Source organism: Pongo abelii, chromosome 8 (assembly GCF_028885655.2).
Source record: "Pongo abelii isolate AG06213 chromosome 8, NHGRI_mPonAbe1-v2.0_pri, whole genome shotgun sequence".
NCBI classification, from domain to species: domain Eukaryota; kingdom Metazoa; phylum Chordata; class Mammalia; order Primates; family Hominidae; genus Pongo; species Pongo abelii.
The window spans coordinates 76,269,697-76,287,794 of NC_071993.2; the positions used below are offsets into that span (position 1 = coordinate 76,269,697).

The 18,098-nt window shown below is 39.7% G+C and overlaps 1 protein-coding gene across 12 annotated transcripts in view; it reads left to right on the plus strand.

Annotated features, from left to right (window-relative positions):
• Positions 1–18,098, plus strand: part of HERC4 (HECT and RLD domain containing E3 ubiquitin protein ligase 4) — a 154,391-nt gene that overhangs the window by 92,964 nt on the left and 43,329 nt on the right. For all 12 annotated transcript variants that reach the window (XM_054523391.2, XM_002820893.6, XM_054523396.2 and 9 more), the window contains one exon: positions 14,853–14,972. In XM_054523391.2, the coding sequence (XP_054379366.2) occupies positions 14,853–14,972 (120 nt within the window). The remainder of the gene's footprint in view (positions 1–14,852; positions 14,973–18,098) is intronic.

Sequence of the window (18,098 nt, forward strand, 5' to 3'; positions counted from 1 at the left end):
GTTGGATGAAATGTTCTGTAAATATGTGTTTGGTCCATTTGGTGTATAGTGCAGATTAAGTCTGATGTTTCTTTGTTGGTTTTCTGTCTGGTACATCTCTGTCCAGTGCCAAAAGTGGAGTGTTGAAGTCTCCAGCTATTACTGTAATGAGGTCTGTTTCTCTCTTTAACTCTAATAATATTTGCTTTGTATGTCTAGGTGCTCCAGTGTTGGGTGCATATATATTTACAATGATTGTATCCTCTTGCAATTTGACTGCTTTATCATTATATAGTGACCTTCTTTGTCTCTTCTTATACTTCTGTAATCTATTTTCTCTGATATGGTAGCTACTCCTGCCCTTTTGGTTAACACTGGCATGGGATATCTTTTTCCATCCCTTTATTTTGAGTCTGTGTGTCTTTATAAGTGAAGTGTGTTTCTTGTAGGCAACAGGTCATTTGGTCTTATTTTTCTGTTCATGCAGCTTTATGTCTTTTGATTCATGAGTTTAGTTCATTTACATCCAATGTTATTGATAAGTAAGGACATACTCCTGCTATTTTGTTACTCATTTTCTTGTTGTTTTGCAGTTTTCTCTTCCTTCTTTTTTTTCTTGCTGTTTTGTTTTTAGTGAAGGTGATTTTCTCTGGTGATATGATTTAGTTTTTGCTTTTTATTTTTTGTGTATTCGTTATATGCTTTTGGTTTCAGGTTACCATGAGGCTTGCAGATACTATCTTATAACCCATTATTTTAAATTGATAACAACTTAACACTGTTTGTATAAACAAATAAGCAAAAAGAAGAGTAATGAAAACTCTACACCTTAACTTTGTACTCCTGCTTTTTAACTTTTTGTTGTTTCTATTTATATCTTATACTCTGTTTTGAAAAGTTGTTGTAGTTGTTATTTTTGATTGGTTAATCGTTTATAGTCTTTCTACTTAAGAGTAGTTTACACACCATAATTACAGTGTTGTAATATTCTGTATTTTTCTGTATACTATTGAGTTTTATACCTTTAGATGATTTGTTATTGCCCATTAACGTTTTTTTCTTTCAGATTGAAGACCTCCATTTAGCATTTCTTGTTCCACAGATCTAGTGTTGATAAAATTCCTCAGCTTTTGTTTGTCTAGGAAAATATTTATCTTTCAGGGTGGGGCGCGGTGGCTCATGGCTATAATCCCAGCACTTGTGGGAGACTGACGCGGGTGTATCACCTGAGATCAGGAGTTCGAGAGCAGCCTGACCAACATGGAGAAACCCCGTCTCTACTAAAAATACAAAATTAGCCAGGCATGGTGGCGCATGTCTGTAATCCCAGCTACTTGGGAGGCTGAGACAGGAGAATCATGCCAGTACCATGCTGTTTTGATGACTATCTGGAAGGCAAAGGTTGTGGTGAGCTGAGATTGTGCCATTGCACTCCAGCCTAGGCAACAAGAGCGAAACTCTCTCTCAAAAAAAAGTATTTATCTTTCATGTTTAAAGGATATTTTCACTGGATAAGTTTTTCCTTCAATACTTTAAAAGTCATGCCATTCTCTCCTGGCCTGTAAAGTTTGCACTGAGAAGTCTGCTGCCAGCATATTGGCACACCATTGTATGTTATTTGTTTTTTTCTCAGACAGGTTTTTTTTTTTCTTTTTCTTTTTCTTTTTTTTTTGAGATGGAGTCTTGCTCTGTCACCCAGGCTGGAGTGCAGTGGCACTATCTCAGCTCACTGCAAGCTCCACCTCCCAGGTTCACGCCATTCTCCTGCCTCAGCCTCCCGAGTAACTGGGACTACAGGTGCCCGCCGCCACACCTGGCTAATTTTTTTGTATTTTTAGTAGAGACGAGGTTTCACTGTGTTAGCCAGGATGATCTCAATCTCCTGACCTCGTGATCCACCCACCTCAGCCTCCCAAAGTGCTGGGATTATAGGTGTGAGCCACTGCGCCTGGCTCTTGTTTTTTCTCTTTCTGTTTTCAGGATCCTTGGTTTATCATTGACCTTTGGAAGTTTGATTATTAAATGTCTTCAAAGAGTCTTATTTGGATTAAATCTGCTTGGTGTTCTACAGTCTTCTACTTGGATATTGACATCTTTTTCTATGTTTGGGAAGTTCTCTGTCATTATCTCTTTGAATTAATTTTCTGCCCCATCTCTTTCTCAGTCTCCTCTTTAAGGCCAGTAACTTAGATTTGCCCTTTTGGGTATTTTTTTCTAGATTCTGTAGGCATGCCTTATTGTTTTTTATTCTTTTTTCTCTTGTCTCCTCAGCTCACTAATTCTTTCTTCTGCTTGATCAATTCTCCTATTAAAAGACTCTGAGACATTCTTCGGTATGTCAATTACATTTTTTCAGCTCCAGAATTATTGCTTCATTCTTTTAAATGATTTCAATCTCTTTGTTAAATTTATCTGGTAGAATTCTTTCTCTGTATTATCCTGAATTTCTTTGAGTTTCCTCAAAATAGCTATTTCGAATTCCCTGTCTGAAAGGTCATGTGTTTCTGTTTCTCCAAGATTTGTCTTTGGTGCCTTATTTTGTTCATTTGGTGAGGTCATGTTTTCCTGGATGGTCTTGATAACTTAACAGATGTTCCTCTCTGTCTGGGCATTAAAGAGTTACGTATTTATTGTAGTCTTCGCAGTTTGGACTTGTGTGTATTCGTGCTTCTTGGAAAGGCTTTCCAGATATTCAGAAGGACTTGGATGTTGTCATCGCTTAGAAGCTGTGTCTGCTTTAGTTGGCACCCCACACCCAGTAATGCTGTGGTTCTGGCAGATTCATAAAGGTACTGCCTTGATGGTCTTGGACAAGATCTGGAAGAATTCTCTGAATTACCAGGCAGAGACTCTTGTTCTTTCTCTTTCCTTACTTTTTCCAAAACAAACTTTGTCTGTTCTGAGGCACCTGGAGCTGGGGGTGGAGTGACACAAGCACCCCTGTGGCCATGCTACCACCAGTGGGACTACACTGGATCAGACCTGAAGCCAGCACAGCACTGGGTCTCACCTAAGGCCTGCTATAACCACTTCCTGGCTACTGACTATCTTCACTCAAGGTGCTGGTGCTCTACAATCACCAGGTGGCAAAGCCAACCTGGCCTGTGTCCTTCCCTTCAGGGCAGCTAGTTTCCCCAGGCCCTTGGTGACTCCAGAGGTGCTGTCTGGGAGCCAGGGACTAGAGTGAAAAACCTTAGATGTCTACCTGGTGTTCTGTTGTACTGCAGCTGAGCTGGCCCTCAAACCACAAAATAGTCCTTACCACTCATCCCTCCCCTTTGCAAAGGCAGAGGAACACCCCAGACTTCCCCTTGGCCACTGTCACCAGGGGCCTGTGGGGAGTACTGCCAGAATACTGCCAGTGTTTCCTTGAGGCCCAAGGGGTTTTTTTGTTTGTTTGTGTTTGGAGATGGAGTCTCCTGTCGCCCAGGCTGGAGTGCAGTGACGCAATCTCAGCTCCTCCATCTCCTGGGTTCAAGTGATTCTCCTGCCTCAGCCTCCTGAGTAGCTGGGACTACAGGCCTGCACCAGTATGCCTGGCTAATTTTTGTATTTTTAGTAGAGACGGAGTTTCACCATGTTGGCCAGGCTGGTCTCAAACTCCTGACCTCAAGGGTCTGCCTGCCTTGGCCTCCCAAACTTGCTGGGATTACAAGTGTGAGCCGCCATGCCCAGCCCCAAGGGCTTTTTTGTGACAAGGTCTGGCTCTGTTGCCCAGTCTGGAGTGCAGTGGCACAATCTCAGCTCACTGCAATCTCTACCTCCCAGGCTTAAGCAGTCCTCCCACCTCAGCCTCCCAAGTAGCTGGGACTACAGTCATGTGACATTGTGCTGGCTAATTTTTGTATTTTTTCTGGAGATAGTGTTTCTCCATGTTGGCCAGGCTGGTCTTGAACTCCTGGCCTCAAGTAATTTGCCAGCCTTGGCCTCCCAAAGTGCTGGGATTAGAGGTGTGAGCCACCATGCCTGGTCCTTAAGGGCTCTTTAGTCAGCTTGTGGTGAATGCTGCCTGGCATGGGACTTACCCTCTGGCCCAGCACAGGTCCAGAAATGCCGTCTAAGAACGAAGTCCTGGAATTGGTTCACCCTCCTACGTCAGAGCTGGTACCTAAGGTACAAGACAAAGTCCCCTTTACTTTTCCTCCACTTTTCTCAAACAGGAGCCTTGCCCCGTAGCTGCCATGGTGGGGAATGTGCTGAGTCTCACCTGAAGCCAGGAAGTTTCAGGCTCATTCAAGGCCTTTGTACCTAGTACCTGGATATTGCTGCTGATTATTCAGGGCCCCAAGGGCTCTTCAGTTAACAGATAATGAAAGCTGCCAGGACTGGGTCTTTCTTTTCGAGGCAGTGGGTTCCCTTCTGGCCCACTGTGTATCTAAAAATGTTGTTCAGGATCTACAGTCTGGTTAGCAGTCTTCACAACTTTGACTGGTGCCCTATTCAGCTGTGGCTGAGCTGGTATCCAAGATGCAAGACAAAGTTCTCCCCACTCTTCCCTCCGGTCTTCTCTCCGCAAGTGGAAGGAAAAGATCTCTTTTGGAGCCACAAGCTGTGCAGCGTTGGGTTAAAGGAGGGGTAGTGCCAGCAGTCCCTAAACAGCCCCAGCTGGTGTCTCAGTAGGTCACATGCCTCCCCAGTTCACTGGCTCTGGGCCCAGTTCTGCACTTGGACTCACCTAGTAGTTGCAGTCCTTGTGGCCTGCACTATGTTTGAAGTTTATTGAGGGCCCCAGAGCACTTTAGCCCACCATGGTGAGGCTTGCAGGAACTCACATTTTGACGACTGGGATCCACAATTCCCCTCTGGCTAGGGCTGGGTTTTAATGCTCCCTCTGTGGACAGGAGTCAGCTAAGTTTGATGCAGTTTTACTTTTTCCTGTAACAGGGCAGTGCTGAGCTTAATGCCTCACAATTGCTGCATTCTTTCTCTCCCCGGTGCACAGAAATGCTCTCTGCACCACACTGCCACTGCCAGGGGCTGGGAGAGGGGTGATGTTGGTGATTCAAGACTTTTTTGTATCTCTTTTTTTCAGCAATATGAAGTTGAAACCAGGTACTATGAGTGCTCACCTGATTTTTGGTTCTCAGGAAGTTGCTTTTTTTGTGTAGATAGTTGTTAAATTGGTGTCCATGCAGCTGGGACAATCAGTGGAGCTTTCCATTTTGCCCTATTGCTTCACCTCTTCCACCTGTTTGCTTTTAGGGATGGAAACTGTGGTTTCACTTTTAAATTTTAAGTAAGGTAAACAAAAATATGTATCAGAGGTCAGTGGGATGTGAATCATATTCTGCAAGAGTCACTAAATTTTAGAATCCAATGTGATTAAAAATTAGTTTGTATATGTATAAACATAAATATTGGAGAGGGGAAAGCCATTGCATTTTTTGTATAACTATTCTGTGTATTTTCTTTTTTTAGTAGAAAGAGTTTGGCTAATTATTTCAGTTGATTAAAGCGCAATACTAAAGACTCCAGGGTAGGACCTGCAAACTTTTTCTGTAAAGGACCAGATAGTAAATATTTTATGCTTTGTGAGCCATACAGTTTTTGTTGCAACTAGTCAACTCTCAACTCCACTGTGGACAGCATGCAAATGGATGGGAGTGGCTGCTTTCCAGCAAAATTTACTTTAAAAAAAAAAAAAAAAAAAACAGTGGGTGGCATTTGACCCACAGGTTGTAGTTTGCTGACCCCTTCTTTTAGGATGAAGATTTTGGTCTCCATATGTAAACTTGGTGTCTTTGTTTTGTTTGAAAGCTAGTAATAGCAGTATAACTCTGGTCAGTTTCTCCCAAATGAGTATCCTGGCCACAGATATAAAGCAATCAAAACAGTGGGAGAAAAAAAGAACTGAAAGTGCTTTTGTCAATAATTAGAGGAGATAAAAGTATCAACTGTGAAAATAAAAGCAGTATTATTAAATGTGTGCTTCTTAAATTGGATTATTTGTACCTTCAATGCTAAGCCACAAGATCAAGCAAATTGGACAGTCATATAGTGAGTTAAGAATGCATGTGTCGGCTGAGCGTGGTGGCTCATGCCTGTAATCCCAGCACTTTGGGAGGCCAAGGCAGGTGGATCACCTGAGATCAGGAATTCAAGACCAGCCTGGCCAATATGGTGAAATCCCATCTTTACAAAAATACAAAAAATTAGCTGGGCATGGTGGTGGGCACCTGTAATCCCAGCTACTTAGGAGGCTGAGGCAGGAGAATTGCTTGAACCTGGGAGGTGTCAACAGAGCAAGACTCTGTCAAAAAAAAAAAAAAAAAAAAGAATGCATGTGTTATATTTCTGGCTCTGTTACTTATGTGACCTTGGTTACTTTCTTAAATGCTAAGCCTTAGTATACTCATCTTTATGATCATAATAATAGTATACATTTCATAGGACTGTTTAAATGAGATAATGTACATGAAGTCCACTTTAATGATAGCTTTTATTTTATTATTGGAACATATAACTTGAGTGAAATTTTTTTTTTTTTTTTAAAGACAGAGTTTCGCTCTTGTCACCCAGGCTGGAGTACAATGGCACGATCTCGGCTCACCGCAACCTCTGCCTCCCGGGTTCAAGCAATTGTCCTGCCTCAGCCTCCCAAGTAGCTGGGACTACAGGCATGCGCCACCATGCCTGGCTAATTGTTGTATTTTTAGTAGAGACGGGGTTTCACCATCTTGGCCAGGCTGGTCTCGAACTCCTGACCTCATGATCCAACCACCTCAGCCTCCCAAGGTTCTGGGATTACAGGCGTGAGCCACTGTGCCCAGCCAAATTTGAGTGAATTTTAAGGTAGAGTCTGCATTGTAGTGAAAATTTTAGCTTCCCTTCTTGATATGCATACTGAAGACCTGACAGTCCCCTACGCCCCTTCCATGGAATGAGGTAGGGTAATGGTGTTATATATGTGTTTGTTCTCTTTTTCTATTAGGAATACTTCAGGGCAAAAGTTCAGAAAACATGAAAATTATATAAACCATTCTTTTTACAAAAATTAACAATAAGCATACATTATAATACATCTCACTGAAAATGCAACAGATATAGACCGATCCTTTTAAAGTGCCGTTAGAAGTAAGAACTATAGGCAATATCTCTTAAGTTTTATCTGTCCATTCATCTCATATTTATTGAGCACCTATTTGGACACCAGCATTGTCTGGTTAGATTTATATATTTACTGAGTGATTCATTTTGTTCCCTTTCAGATATTCTTTAGTTTTAGTGTATATGTGATTATTCACAAATTATAATACTTTTGTTATTCTTCAAAGGAAAGTAGCTAGTTTTGTTTAGTTTGTATGTTAGATCAACTTTATTTGTTTCTTTGGTGGTTTTTCTTAAGTGCAACATCTCTATAGGGTCTGCATTTGGCTCCTTTTGTTTCTACCTCTCCCTCACCTACTGCCACAGCTTTAGTTGTCACCTTTAAGGAAAATGACTCAGTTATGTCTCTGAGGCAAACGTTTCTCGAGTGACTTGACAGTCCTGCCATTACTTTCAACTAAGAAAGGTTTGTCTTGTTTTCCTGACTCTGTGTGTGCGTGTGCGTGTGTGTGTGTATACAGTAATTTTTTTTTTTTTTTTTTTTTTGGGAGACAGAGTCTCTCTCTGTTGCCAGGCTAGAGTGCAGTGGCGTGATCTCGGCTCACTGCAACCTCTGCCTCCCGGGTTCAAGCGATTCTTCTGCCTCAGCCTCCTGAGTAGCTGAGTCTACAGGCACATGCCACCACGCCCAGCTAATTTTTCTATTTTTGGTAGAGATGGGGTTTCACCATGTTGAATGGTTTCGATCTCTTGCCCTTGTGATCCGCCCACCTTGGCCTCCCAAAGTGCTGGGATTACAGGCGTGAGCCACTGTGCCCAGCCTATGTACAGTAATTTTTAAAATTACTCTTACCCAGGGTTGAAATATTGAAGTTGTCTTTGACTCTTTTGTTTTCCATATCCATTAGCTGCCATGACCTTGAATTCTTATCTAGAGACTTTAAATCTTCTAGCAATATCCTAATCCTACTGCCAGCCTCTCTACTTATTCTTGACTATACCTCACTCTCTCAGCTGAATAATATTCATAAAATACAACTGATTCTGTTACTTTTTAAATTCTAAAACCTTATTTCCCCATGTATCAACTTTTGCCACAGTAATATTCTGTAACAAAACATGCCAGAACTCATTGGCATACAATGATGAACATTTATTCTAATTCCTATGTGATTGGGCCTTGTTTTAACATTAGCCTTGGCTGAGGATGGCTAACCTAGAGACGGTTGAGGTCAGCTTATTTCCCAACTGCATGTTGAATCCAGTTTTGCTCCGTGTGCCTCTCATTCTCTTTAGCAGTTTAGGTGGGGGCAGTTACATACAGATTGTGTCTCTTTAGCTGGTGCTGTTCTCTCTGCCTAGAATGTTCTCCTTCAAACCTTTTTTTTTTTTATGTTTTCCATTCACTTTCCTTTCTGATTTTTGTTTGCAGTATCTTCAAACCTACAGAAACATTGAAAACAAATATAATTAAAAGCTGTGTGCCCTCCATTCTGGATTCAGCAGTTGTTAACATACTGTCACATTTGCTTTATATATGTGTGTGTATATTCTTTTTTCATGAATCATTTGAAAGTAAAATGTAGATATCATAGATATCATCCTTTAATACTCCATCTTTCATCTCTTAAGAATACAGGCATTTTTCTGTGTAACAGCAGTAGCATTATTACTCTTAAGGAAGTTAACTATAATTCTATAATATCATCTATCTGTGCATGTATTTCAAATTTCCTCATTTATAGCAAAAATGTTGTTTATGTTACTGCTTTTTAAATAACTAGAGTCCAGTCAAATTTTGGTTTTTGCAATTGTTTCTTGAGTCTTGCTACTCTCCTTTCTGATTCATGAACATAGTGAATGACTCTTCAGTTTCTCTCAGCAGTGCTTTGTAGTTTTCAAGGATCTAGCATATTCTTTTAAAAATTTTATTCCTTCTCTTTCTCAAAGATTTATTCCTAAATGTTTTATGTTTTTGATGCTGTTGTAAATGATTTTTTAAATTTTTATTTTCCAATTATTTGTTGCTAATACAGAGAAATTCTTTTTTTTTTTTTTTTTTTTTGAGACGGAGTTTGACTCTTTTTGCCCAGGCTGGAGTGCTGGCGCAATCTCAGCTCACTGCAACCTCCGCCTCCCGGATTCAAGCGATCCTCCTGTCTCAGCCTCTCGAGTAGCTGGGATTACAGGCATGCACCACCATGCCTGGCTAATTTTGTATTATTAGTAGAGATGGGGTTTCTCCATGTTGGTCAGGCTGGTCTTGAACTCCCAACCTCAGGTGATCTGCCCACCTCAGCCTCCCAAAGTGCTGGGATTACCGGTGTGAGCCACCGTGCCTGGCCTTTTTTTTTTTTTTTTTCCTTTGGGACAGAGCTTCATTCCTGTCACCCAGGCTGGAGTGCAATGGTGAGACCTTGGCCCACTGCAACCTCTGCCTCCTGGGTTCAAATGATTCTCCTGCCTCAGCCTCCCAAGTAGCTGGGATTACAGGCGTCCACCACCACACCTGGCTAATTCTTACGTTTGTAGTAAAGACGGGGTTTCACCATATTGGTCAGGCTGGTCTCAAACTCCTGACCTGTGGTGATCTGCCTGCCTCAGTCTCCCAAAGTGCTGAGATTACAGGCATGAGCCATTGTACCTGGCCTAGAGAAAATCAATTGAGTTTTGAGTGTTGGCCTTTTACCCTATGATCTTGATAAATTCTTAGTTCTGGTAATTCTCTTATAGATTGATTCATTTGGCTTTTTTATATACAGAATCATGTTATTTTCTTGGCATATTTTATTAACTAATAATTCCAGTACAATGTTGAATGTAAGTGGTTATGGTGGTCATTCTTGCCTAGTTCCTAATCTTAGAAAGAAAGCATTCAGTATCTTAACAGTAAGTATAATGTTAAATGTTGGCAGGGGGTGGGGGCGGTTGGATAGGTTTTATCTGTTTGAAGAAATTTTCTTCCATTTCTCGTTTGCTGAGAGTGTTTATTATAAATGGATGTTGAATTTTATCAGATATTGTTTCCATCTGTTGAGATGAACAGATGATTTTTTTTCCTCCTTTTTTTCAGAAATATTGTGAAATTCATTGATAGTTGGATGTTAAACCAACCTTGCATTCTTGAGATCAACTTTACTTGGCATTATATTTATATTATACTTTATATATATTATTGGATTTAATTTGTTAATATTTTATTGAGGGTTTACATCTGTGTTCATGAGGGATATTGATCTGTAATTTTTATTTCTCATATTGCTGTTAGCTTTTGGTATCAAATTTATTCTGGCTTCATAAAATGAATTAAGAAATGATCCTTCTTTATTTTCTGAAAAAGTTTGATTAAGATTGGTATTATTTCTTTATTAAATGTTTGATATAATTCATCAGTGAAACCATTTTGGCCCTGCAGTTTTCTTTTGGGAAAATTTTAAATTTCCTATTAAATTTAAAAAATAAATATAGGACATTTCAGGTTTTCTGTTTCTTCATGAGTCAGTTTTACCAAGATATCTATGTAATCATGTTTCTTCTTTAATTTCTGATAGTGGTAATTTGTGTCATCTCTTTTTCTTGGTCAGTCTGACTGTAGGTTTATTCATTATTATCTTTTCAGAAAACCCATTTGCTTTTAATTTCTTCTCTAGTGTTTTTCTGTTTTCTCTTTCATTGATTTCTTTGTTTCCTTCCTTCTGCTTGATTTGTTCTTAATATGATCTTTTTTTTTTCCAGATTCTTAAAGCAGAAACATTGATCATTGATTTTAGACCCTTTATTTCTAATATGATCATTTAATGCTATAGATTTTCTTTTATGCCTGGATTTATTAGCATACCACAAATTTTTATGTGTTTTTACTTTTAAGTTCAAAATATTTTCCTAAAGCCCCTGTTTCCTAGCTCCAACATTTGGGTCTTCTCTGAATCTGACTCTGTTGATTGCTTTGTCTCTAGACACTTTTTTGTTTTGTTTTGTTTGTTGATTTTTTTTTTTTTTTTTTTTTTTTTTTTGAGACAGAGTCTCACTCTGTCACCCAGGGTAGAGTGCAGTGGTGCAATCTCAGCTCACCGCAACCTCCACCCCCTAGGTTCAAGCGATTCTCATGCTTTAGCCTCCCAAGTTGCTGGGATTACAGGCATGTACCACCATGGCCAGCTAATTTTTGTATTTTTAGTAGGGACAAGGTTTCGCCACATTGGCCAGGGTGGTCTTGAACTCCTAACTTAAGGTGATCCACCTGCCTTCTCCCCGAGTGCTGGGATTACAGGCATGAGCCACCGTGCCCAGCCTGTTCAGTTGATTTTTGATATGTCTCATAATTTTGGGTTATCTATAAAATAGTAAGAAACTGAAATCAATAGGTTTAAAGCTTATAAATTGGTACACCTCTCCTATCTGGTATTAGTGTAAGGATTTGAGTTTATTTAGTCAGGAGTTAAGCTGGAATTGAATTTTTAATTTGCTATAAATACCTTCATTACACTACAGGCCTCTAATGCTAGAGTAATTTGAGGCCTCTAACATTGGAGGAATTTGAGGCCTGTAGTACAGTGTTTAGGGTTGAAGTGGAGTGTCAAATGGTTTTTGTGAATGTTTGTGCCCTACTTTGCATGCCTACTCCTTAGAGGTATTTTCTTCTCATTCTTTCCTCTTGTCAGTTGTAAACTGGTGTTGCTTGTTACTCAGTGCTTTCAAGATTGGTAGAGGAGAGGGAACAGAAATGGTTCTTGGTCGCTGTGGTATAGCCTTGGTTTTAGGTAGATTATGTGTGCCTGGACCTTTGTCAGAGTTCCCTCCCCTCTTCCTGTGGCAACCAAACTCTGCTTCCGATTTTTTTTGTGTGGCAGTTTCTGATCCCTCCCCCAGCAATTGCAGACCTCTAGTCCTACTGATATAAGATTCTGAGCCTAGGACTGTTCTTGTCACCTTTCCTCCCAGGAATTGAAGGTTTTTCCCTCCCTCAGCAACAAGACATGGGTTTGCGTCCCCTTCCTCAGTGGCTGAAGGCTTTTGCTCTGTGTGAAAGAAGGATCTGGGCAGGGTGGCGGGCCTTTGTTCCTTTCTCATGTGGCAGGTAATTCCTTGTACCATTGAGAGAGGCTTTTAATATTCTGCCTTGTTTCCTTTTTCCCCCCTCTGCCTTGTTTCCAGTTGTTTTCATGGGCACCCAGTGGCAGTCTATGAACAAGAGGCTGTGAGTGAGTGCCAACTGCCTGGGACTCTATGGGGTTTCGTACTGTCAAGCTACCCCACACTCAGCTTTAAGTGATTCTTAAAATTTTAGCGTATTACTTCTGCTTGTATGACAGTAGTAGTTTCCTCTTTCTCTCTGCCACAAATGAGCCATTTCTGGTACCCTGTTACCTTTTGTAAGTATTTGTTGATCCTTGGATTCAGGCTACTTGGTTGTCTTGTAACTTTAGCTCTCTCACAGGTTCAAGAAAAGTTTTCAGTAGTTTAGAAGTGTTTTGTTTAATTGCCAGTATTCTAGGATTTTCCAAATCTCTTTCTGTTACTGATTTTAGTTTAATTCCATTGTGGACAGAGAACATATGTTGTATACTTTGGATTCTTTTAAATGTATGAAGACTTATTGTATGGTCCAGGATTTGGTCTATCTTAGTGAACATTTCATGTACAATTATTAGGTGAAGTGTTATGACAGTGAGTGCAAGTTGGTTTAAATTGTTATTCAGATCATCTATACTTGCTGGTTTTGTCTATTTTTTTCTATCAGTTAATGAGAGCAGTGTTAAAAATCTCCGACTATGATCATGGTTCTGTTGATTTCTCTTTCATATATTTTCAAGCTCTGCTGTTTTTGGATTGTTGTGACTTCTTGGTGAATTAATCCTTTTATTATTATGAAATATGCCCCTTTTCCTCTGGAAATGCTTGTTTTGAACTCTTACTGTAAGAGTAGCCTCTCTGGCCAGGCACGGTGGCTCACGCCTGTAATCCCAGCACTTTGGGAGGCCAAGGTGGGCGGATCACGAGGTCAGGAGATTGAGACCATCCGGGCTAACGCGGTGGAACCCTGTCTCTACTAAAAATAAAAAAAAAAAATAGCCAGAGGTGGTGGTGGGTGCCTGTAGTCCCAGCTACTCGGGAGGCTGAGGCAGGAGAATGGCATGAACCTGAGAGGCGGAGCTTGCAGTGAGCCGAGGTCACACCACTGCATTCCATCCTGGGCAAGAGAGCGAGACTTCGTTTCAAAAAAAAAAAAAAAAAAAAGGAGTAGCCTCTCAGCTGTGCTTTCTGTTGGTTTATTGGGTTTGAGTTTTTATTTATTTATTTATTTATTTATTTTTAGCAGGTCTTACTTTGTGCATTCATGGTTTAGAGTTAGCCAAGGATGTGGGGGGAATTTGCACATAGATTTTGGGGCTTCGTCCTCTGGATTCCTTTCTTTGATTTTTTTATTCCTCATTGTCTGGCTGTGCTGGCAGCTTCAGTCTGTCTATTAAGACTGCTGCTTTCTGCTTGAGCTCTATCCTCTACTTGTGTCCATTCCTGTTTCTGCCTACTTTTGGTGGATCTCCAGTGTTTTTAAGTACAGTAGTACAGTAGTTGTTCTTTAATGTATTGTCTAGAGTTTATAATTGTTAGTGCCAGGAAGAGTAGTCTGATACAAAGTATTCTGCCATATTTAGTACCAGAATTCCTCTAGTCTCTTTTAATTTAGAATAGCTCCTAACTTTTTTTTTTTTCAGTCCCTGCTACCTTGACTTTTTGAAGATTCTCGGCCAGTTTTCTTGTAAAAGTTTCATAATCAGGATTTGTCTGATTGTTTCCTCATGGTGATGTTTATTTAACTTGTTCCTCTATCCCTTGTATTTCCTATAAACTAAAATTTAGATTAGGAGACTTGATTGGATTTGGATTAAACTGTTTTTACTTCATAGATCATTTGTATGCTTCCTGTTGAGTTATATCACCAAGAACATAATATTTTATTGTTCCAGTATTGGTGATGATTAGTTAGATCATTTGATTAAGATGGTGCTCTCCACTGTAAAGATTTGTTTTTATCTTCGTAATTAATAGGTAATCTCTAGGGTGGTAATTTGCATCCTCTTCATTTTTCACATCATGTCCAGATATCACCTCCTAAAGTTTATTCTAATCAGATGCCAGCACAGAGCAACACTTAACAAGCATTAGCTGCTATTATTATTAAGGTCCCATTTCCCAACCATAAGTCTTTATAGTATCTAGTTTATATATACCATATACAGTTTAATCATTACATATCTCATACTGTGTTGTAGTTATAAAGACATGTCGTTTCTAGATTTTGGGGTACTGAATGCAGATATCACATCTTACAAATCTTTGTGTCTCCCATAGCACTTAACTAGCATTTTGCATGTAGTAGGCACTCAGTAATTATTTTTTGTAGGAAGAAAAAAATAGCTAAGAAAATCCCCAAAGCATTTTTTTCTTTAGGTATTTTAAATTTCTCTGTCTTGGCCAGGCGCGGTGGCTCACGCCTGTAATCCCAGAACTTTGGGAGGCCAAGGCGGGCAGATCATAAGGTCAGGAGATCGAGACTATCCTGGCTAACACAGTGAAACCCCGTCTCTACTAAAAATACAAAAAATTAGCCGGGCATGGTGGCGGGTGCCTGTGGTCCCAGCTACTCGGGAGGCTGAGGCAGGAGAATGGCATGAACCCGGGAAGCAGAGCTTGCAGTGAGCTGATATTGTGCCACTGCACTCCAGCCTGGGTGACAGAGTGAGACTCCGTCTCAAAAAATAAAAAAAAAATTGTCTGTCTTGAGTACTGGTTAAATTTAATGTCAATTACATTTTCTTTTGTAGGTAAATGAGAAAACGGGACAGATTATACAGTACGATAAATTTTATATACATGAAGTACAAGAATTGATAGACATAAGAAATGATTATATCAACTGGGTCCAACAGCAGGCCTATGGAATGGTAGGTTTTCTGTGCAATTTGTGATTTCATTTTTATGTATATGTATCTAATAAAAAAAGAAACAATTGCTTGGTTTTGAAATGAGAAAGTTTTTTCAGAACTTTTATCCAGAACTTACTTTTTAAATAATAACACATTGCAAAGGAGTGCTATATATTTTACAATATTTATATGCAAACATTCTACTCTTTTACCAAAGCCAAACCAAAGAAATGGATTACACTTTAAAACAAAACAAAAAAAACCTACAAGTGTGAAATGGATTTTTAACTCTTACTTTCCATGAGGTTGCCTCTTATTTCTCCAGTGTTGAAAATACTGGCGTTCTTCATACTAGAACTCCTAAGAATGCATTATTGTTGTGAAATTGGTGCTTCAAGACTACCAAAAGAGGGCTGGGTGTGGTGGCTCATGCCTGTAAAGTTAGCACTTTGGGAGCCTGAGGCAGGTGGATTGCCTGAGCTCAGGATTTCAAGACCAGCCTAGGCAACATGACGAAACCCCATCTCTACTAAAAATACAAAAAATTAGCCAAGTGTGGTGGCACATGCCTGTAATCCCAGCTACTCAGAAGGCTGAGGCATGAGAATCACTTGAACCTGGGGGATGGAGGTTGCAGTGAGCCGATTGTGTGTTTACTTTTATTTCAGATTTTTTGTATAAATGTGGGTGCATACATCTTTTTATGCAGCTAAGTCTTTAATAACTAGACACTATCCCATTAAAATAGTACCATGGTCTTAGAAAACTTGAATTAGGCACATAAAATTTTAATGCAGAAATGGGTAAGCAGTTAGATACAAAATATTTAGGTTTACTACTCTTATTTGCTAGCCATTTTTGTATACTTGAGGCCCACTTTTCTGTACCCAGGTAATTTAATATGTGTGCAGCAGTTATATAATAGAAGGGTGAGTAACCTTTCATTGCTTGCTAGGCACCAGCTGTAAGCTCCTTGTGGATGGGTGCTCTTGTCAGTCAACCAGCACCTCTGACAGTGTCTAGAATATGTCTAGTAAGCACTAAAAAAGTACAGTAGTTTTTGAATGGCAATCTGGTTAGTGCATGCTGTTTTTAGGATACTCCCACCTCCCGGAATCAGGTTGCTTCTAGACATCTTTTCCTTCCCTAGTGTACTTGGGTCTGGACTAGGAGAGACTCATTGACTTTTCTCCTGAGTCACCTTGAGGCTGGGTCAGGTTTATAGCCATTCTGTAGATTTAGGTCTACTCATTTGCTTATTCAACAAACAATGAGAATCTGTTATATAACAGGCACTGATTTAGGTACTGGAAATACAGTGGTGAACCAGACAGAGCCTTGTTTCTCATGGAATTCGTAATCTACTGGGCAAGATTGGCAATAGTCAAACAAAGCAAAAAATACCAGCTAATAATATGTATTATTAAAATGAGGGGACTTAGTAAAGTTAGGTTTCAGAAAAGACTTATCTAATGAAGTATGAGTATTAATCTGAATGACAAGGAGCAGCCCTTTAAGATCAGGGCAGAGAGAATTTCAAGAACAATGAACATTTGGTAAAATACCTTAGGTGAAAACAAGCTTGACATGATTGAAAGATAGAAAAAAGCCAGCATTAGGCCAGGCGTGGTGGCTCACGCCTGGAATCCCAGCATTTTGGGAGGCCAAGGTGGGCGGATCATGAGGTCAGGAGTTCGAGACCAGCCTGACCGACATAGTGAAACCCCGTCTCTACTAAAAATACAAAAACTTAGCCAGGCATGGTGGTGGGTGCCTGTAATCTCAGCTACTTGGGAGGCTGAGGCAGGAGAATTGCTTGAACCCAGGAGGTGGAGGTTGCAGTGAGCCTAGATTGCACCATTGCACTCCAGCATGGGCGACAACGTGAGACTCCTTTCAAAAAAAAGAAAGAAAGAAAGAAAGGAGAATAGCCAGCATGGCTTATGGGAGTGAGGAGGGAACAGAGAAATGGGCAGGGGCCAAATCATAGAGAATTTAGTAAACTAGGATTAGGAATTTGGATTTTATCTAAAGTGTTAACGATAAACAGGGGAAACTTAATCTGAACTTTTTGAATAATAACTTTGTTGGCTGTGTAGGGAACGGGACAGAAATGAAAGACGGAGATCCATGAGAAAGCTATATTTTAGTAGATTAGGGGAGAGGAAATGATGGGTTTGACTAGGATGATGGTTGTTTAGATGGAAGAAGGAAATGGACTTGGAATACATCTTGGAGGTAAAAGGGAATCTTGGAGACAAAAGGAAAATAAAAATCACTGATGGATTGGATATGAAGTGAGGAAAGGAGAGAAATCCACAAAGATTAAAAAGCAGGTGTGGTAGAGGGAAAACTAGGAGAGTCTTGGAAACCAAAATTTAAAAGTGAAAGAGAGACTGTTGAATGCTGCAGAGGAGGAAGATGAAACCATAGAATTGACGGTGAATTTGGTTATATGAAGGTAATTGATAACCTTGATAATACGATTCTAGGGTTGGGATGTTGTAAAGAGAAATTTAGAGGTAAGGAAGCATTAACAACCATTGGCAATACTTTGAAGAAGTTCTGCATTGAAGAGGAGCAAATATATATATATATATAGTGGTAGCTGGAATCAAGGAATAATTTTTTAAGAAAGAAAATAATTGCCCTCAGCAGAGTTTTGAATAAATATTTCCTTTTTTCTTCATCTCTGACCTAGGTAAAGCTTCTCAAACTCTTCCTTTAGAGAACCTGTGAAGGCAGGAGAAAGAACATATTTCTTAAGGATTTAACCTTCCCTCAGCAAGACTTGAACTGAGGCTAATTTTCTATCTTCAAATGCAAATTTTGCATTATGGGCATAATAGATATTTATTGCAATATAAAAGAGATTTAATTTATTTGCCATTGAGGAAAATTGATTCTTCAGGAAATGAACCTTGTTCATACCAAGACTTTGCATATAAACCCTCACACACCAACCAGGGTACCCTAGGTCTTTTAGCAGTGTTTTTGAAAGGATTCAGAACATTTGGAGGGATATGTGGACCCTTTTAAAGAAGAACAATTTCTTAAGAAGCCCAGTGCTCACTTACATATTATATAAATACATACACACATTAAATTAGTTCTGAACTCTTGGTGCTTAGCTCTTAAAAGAAC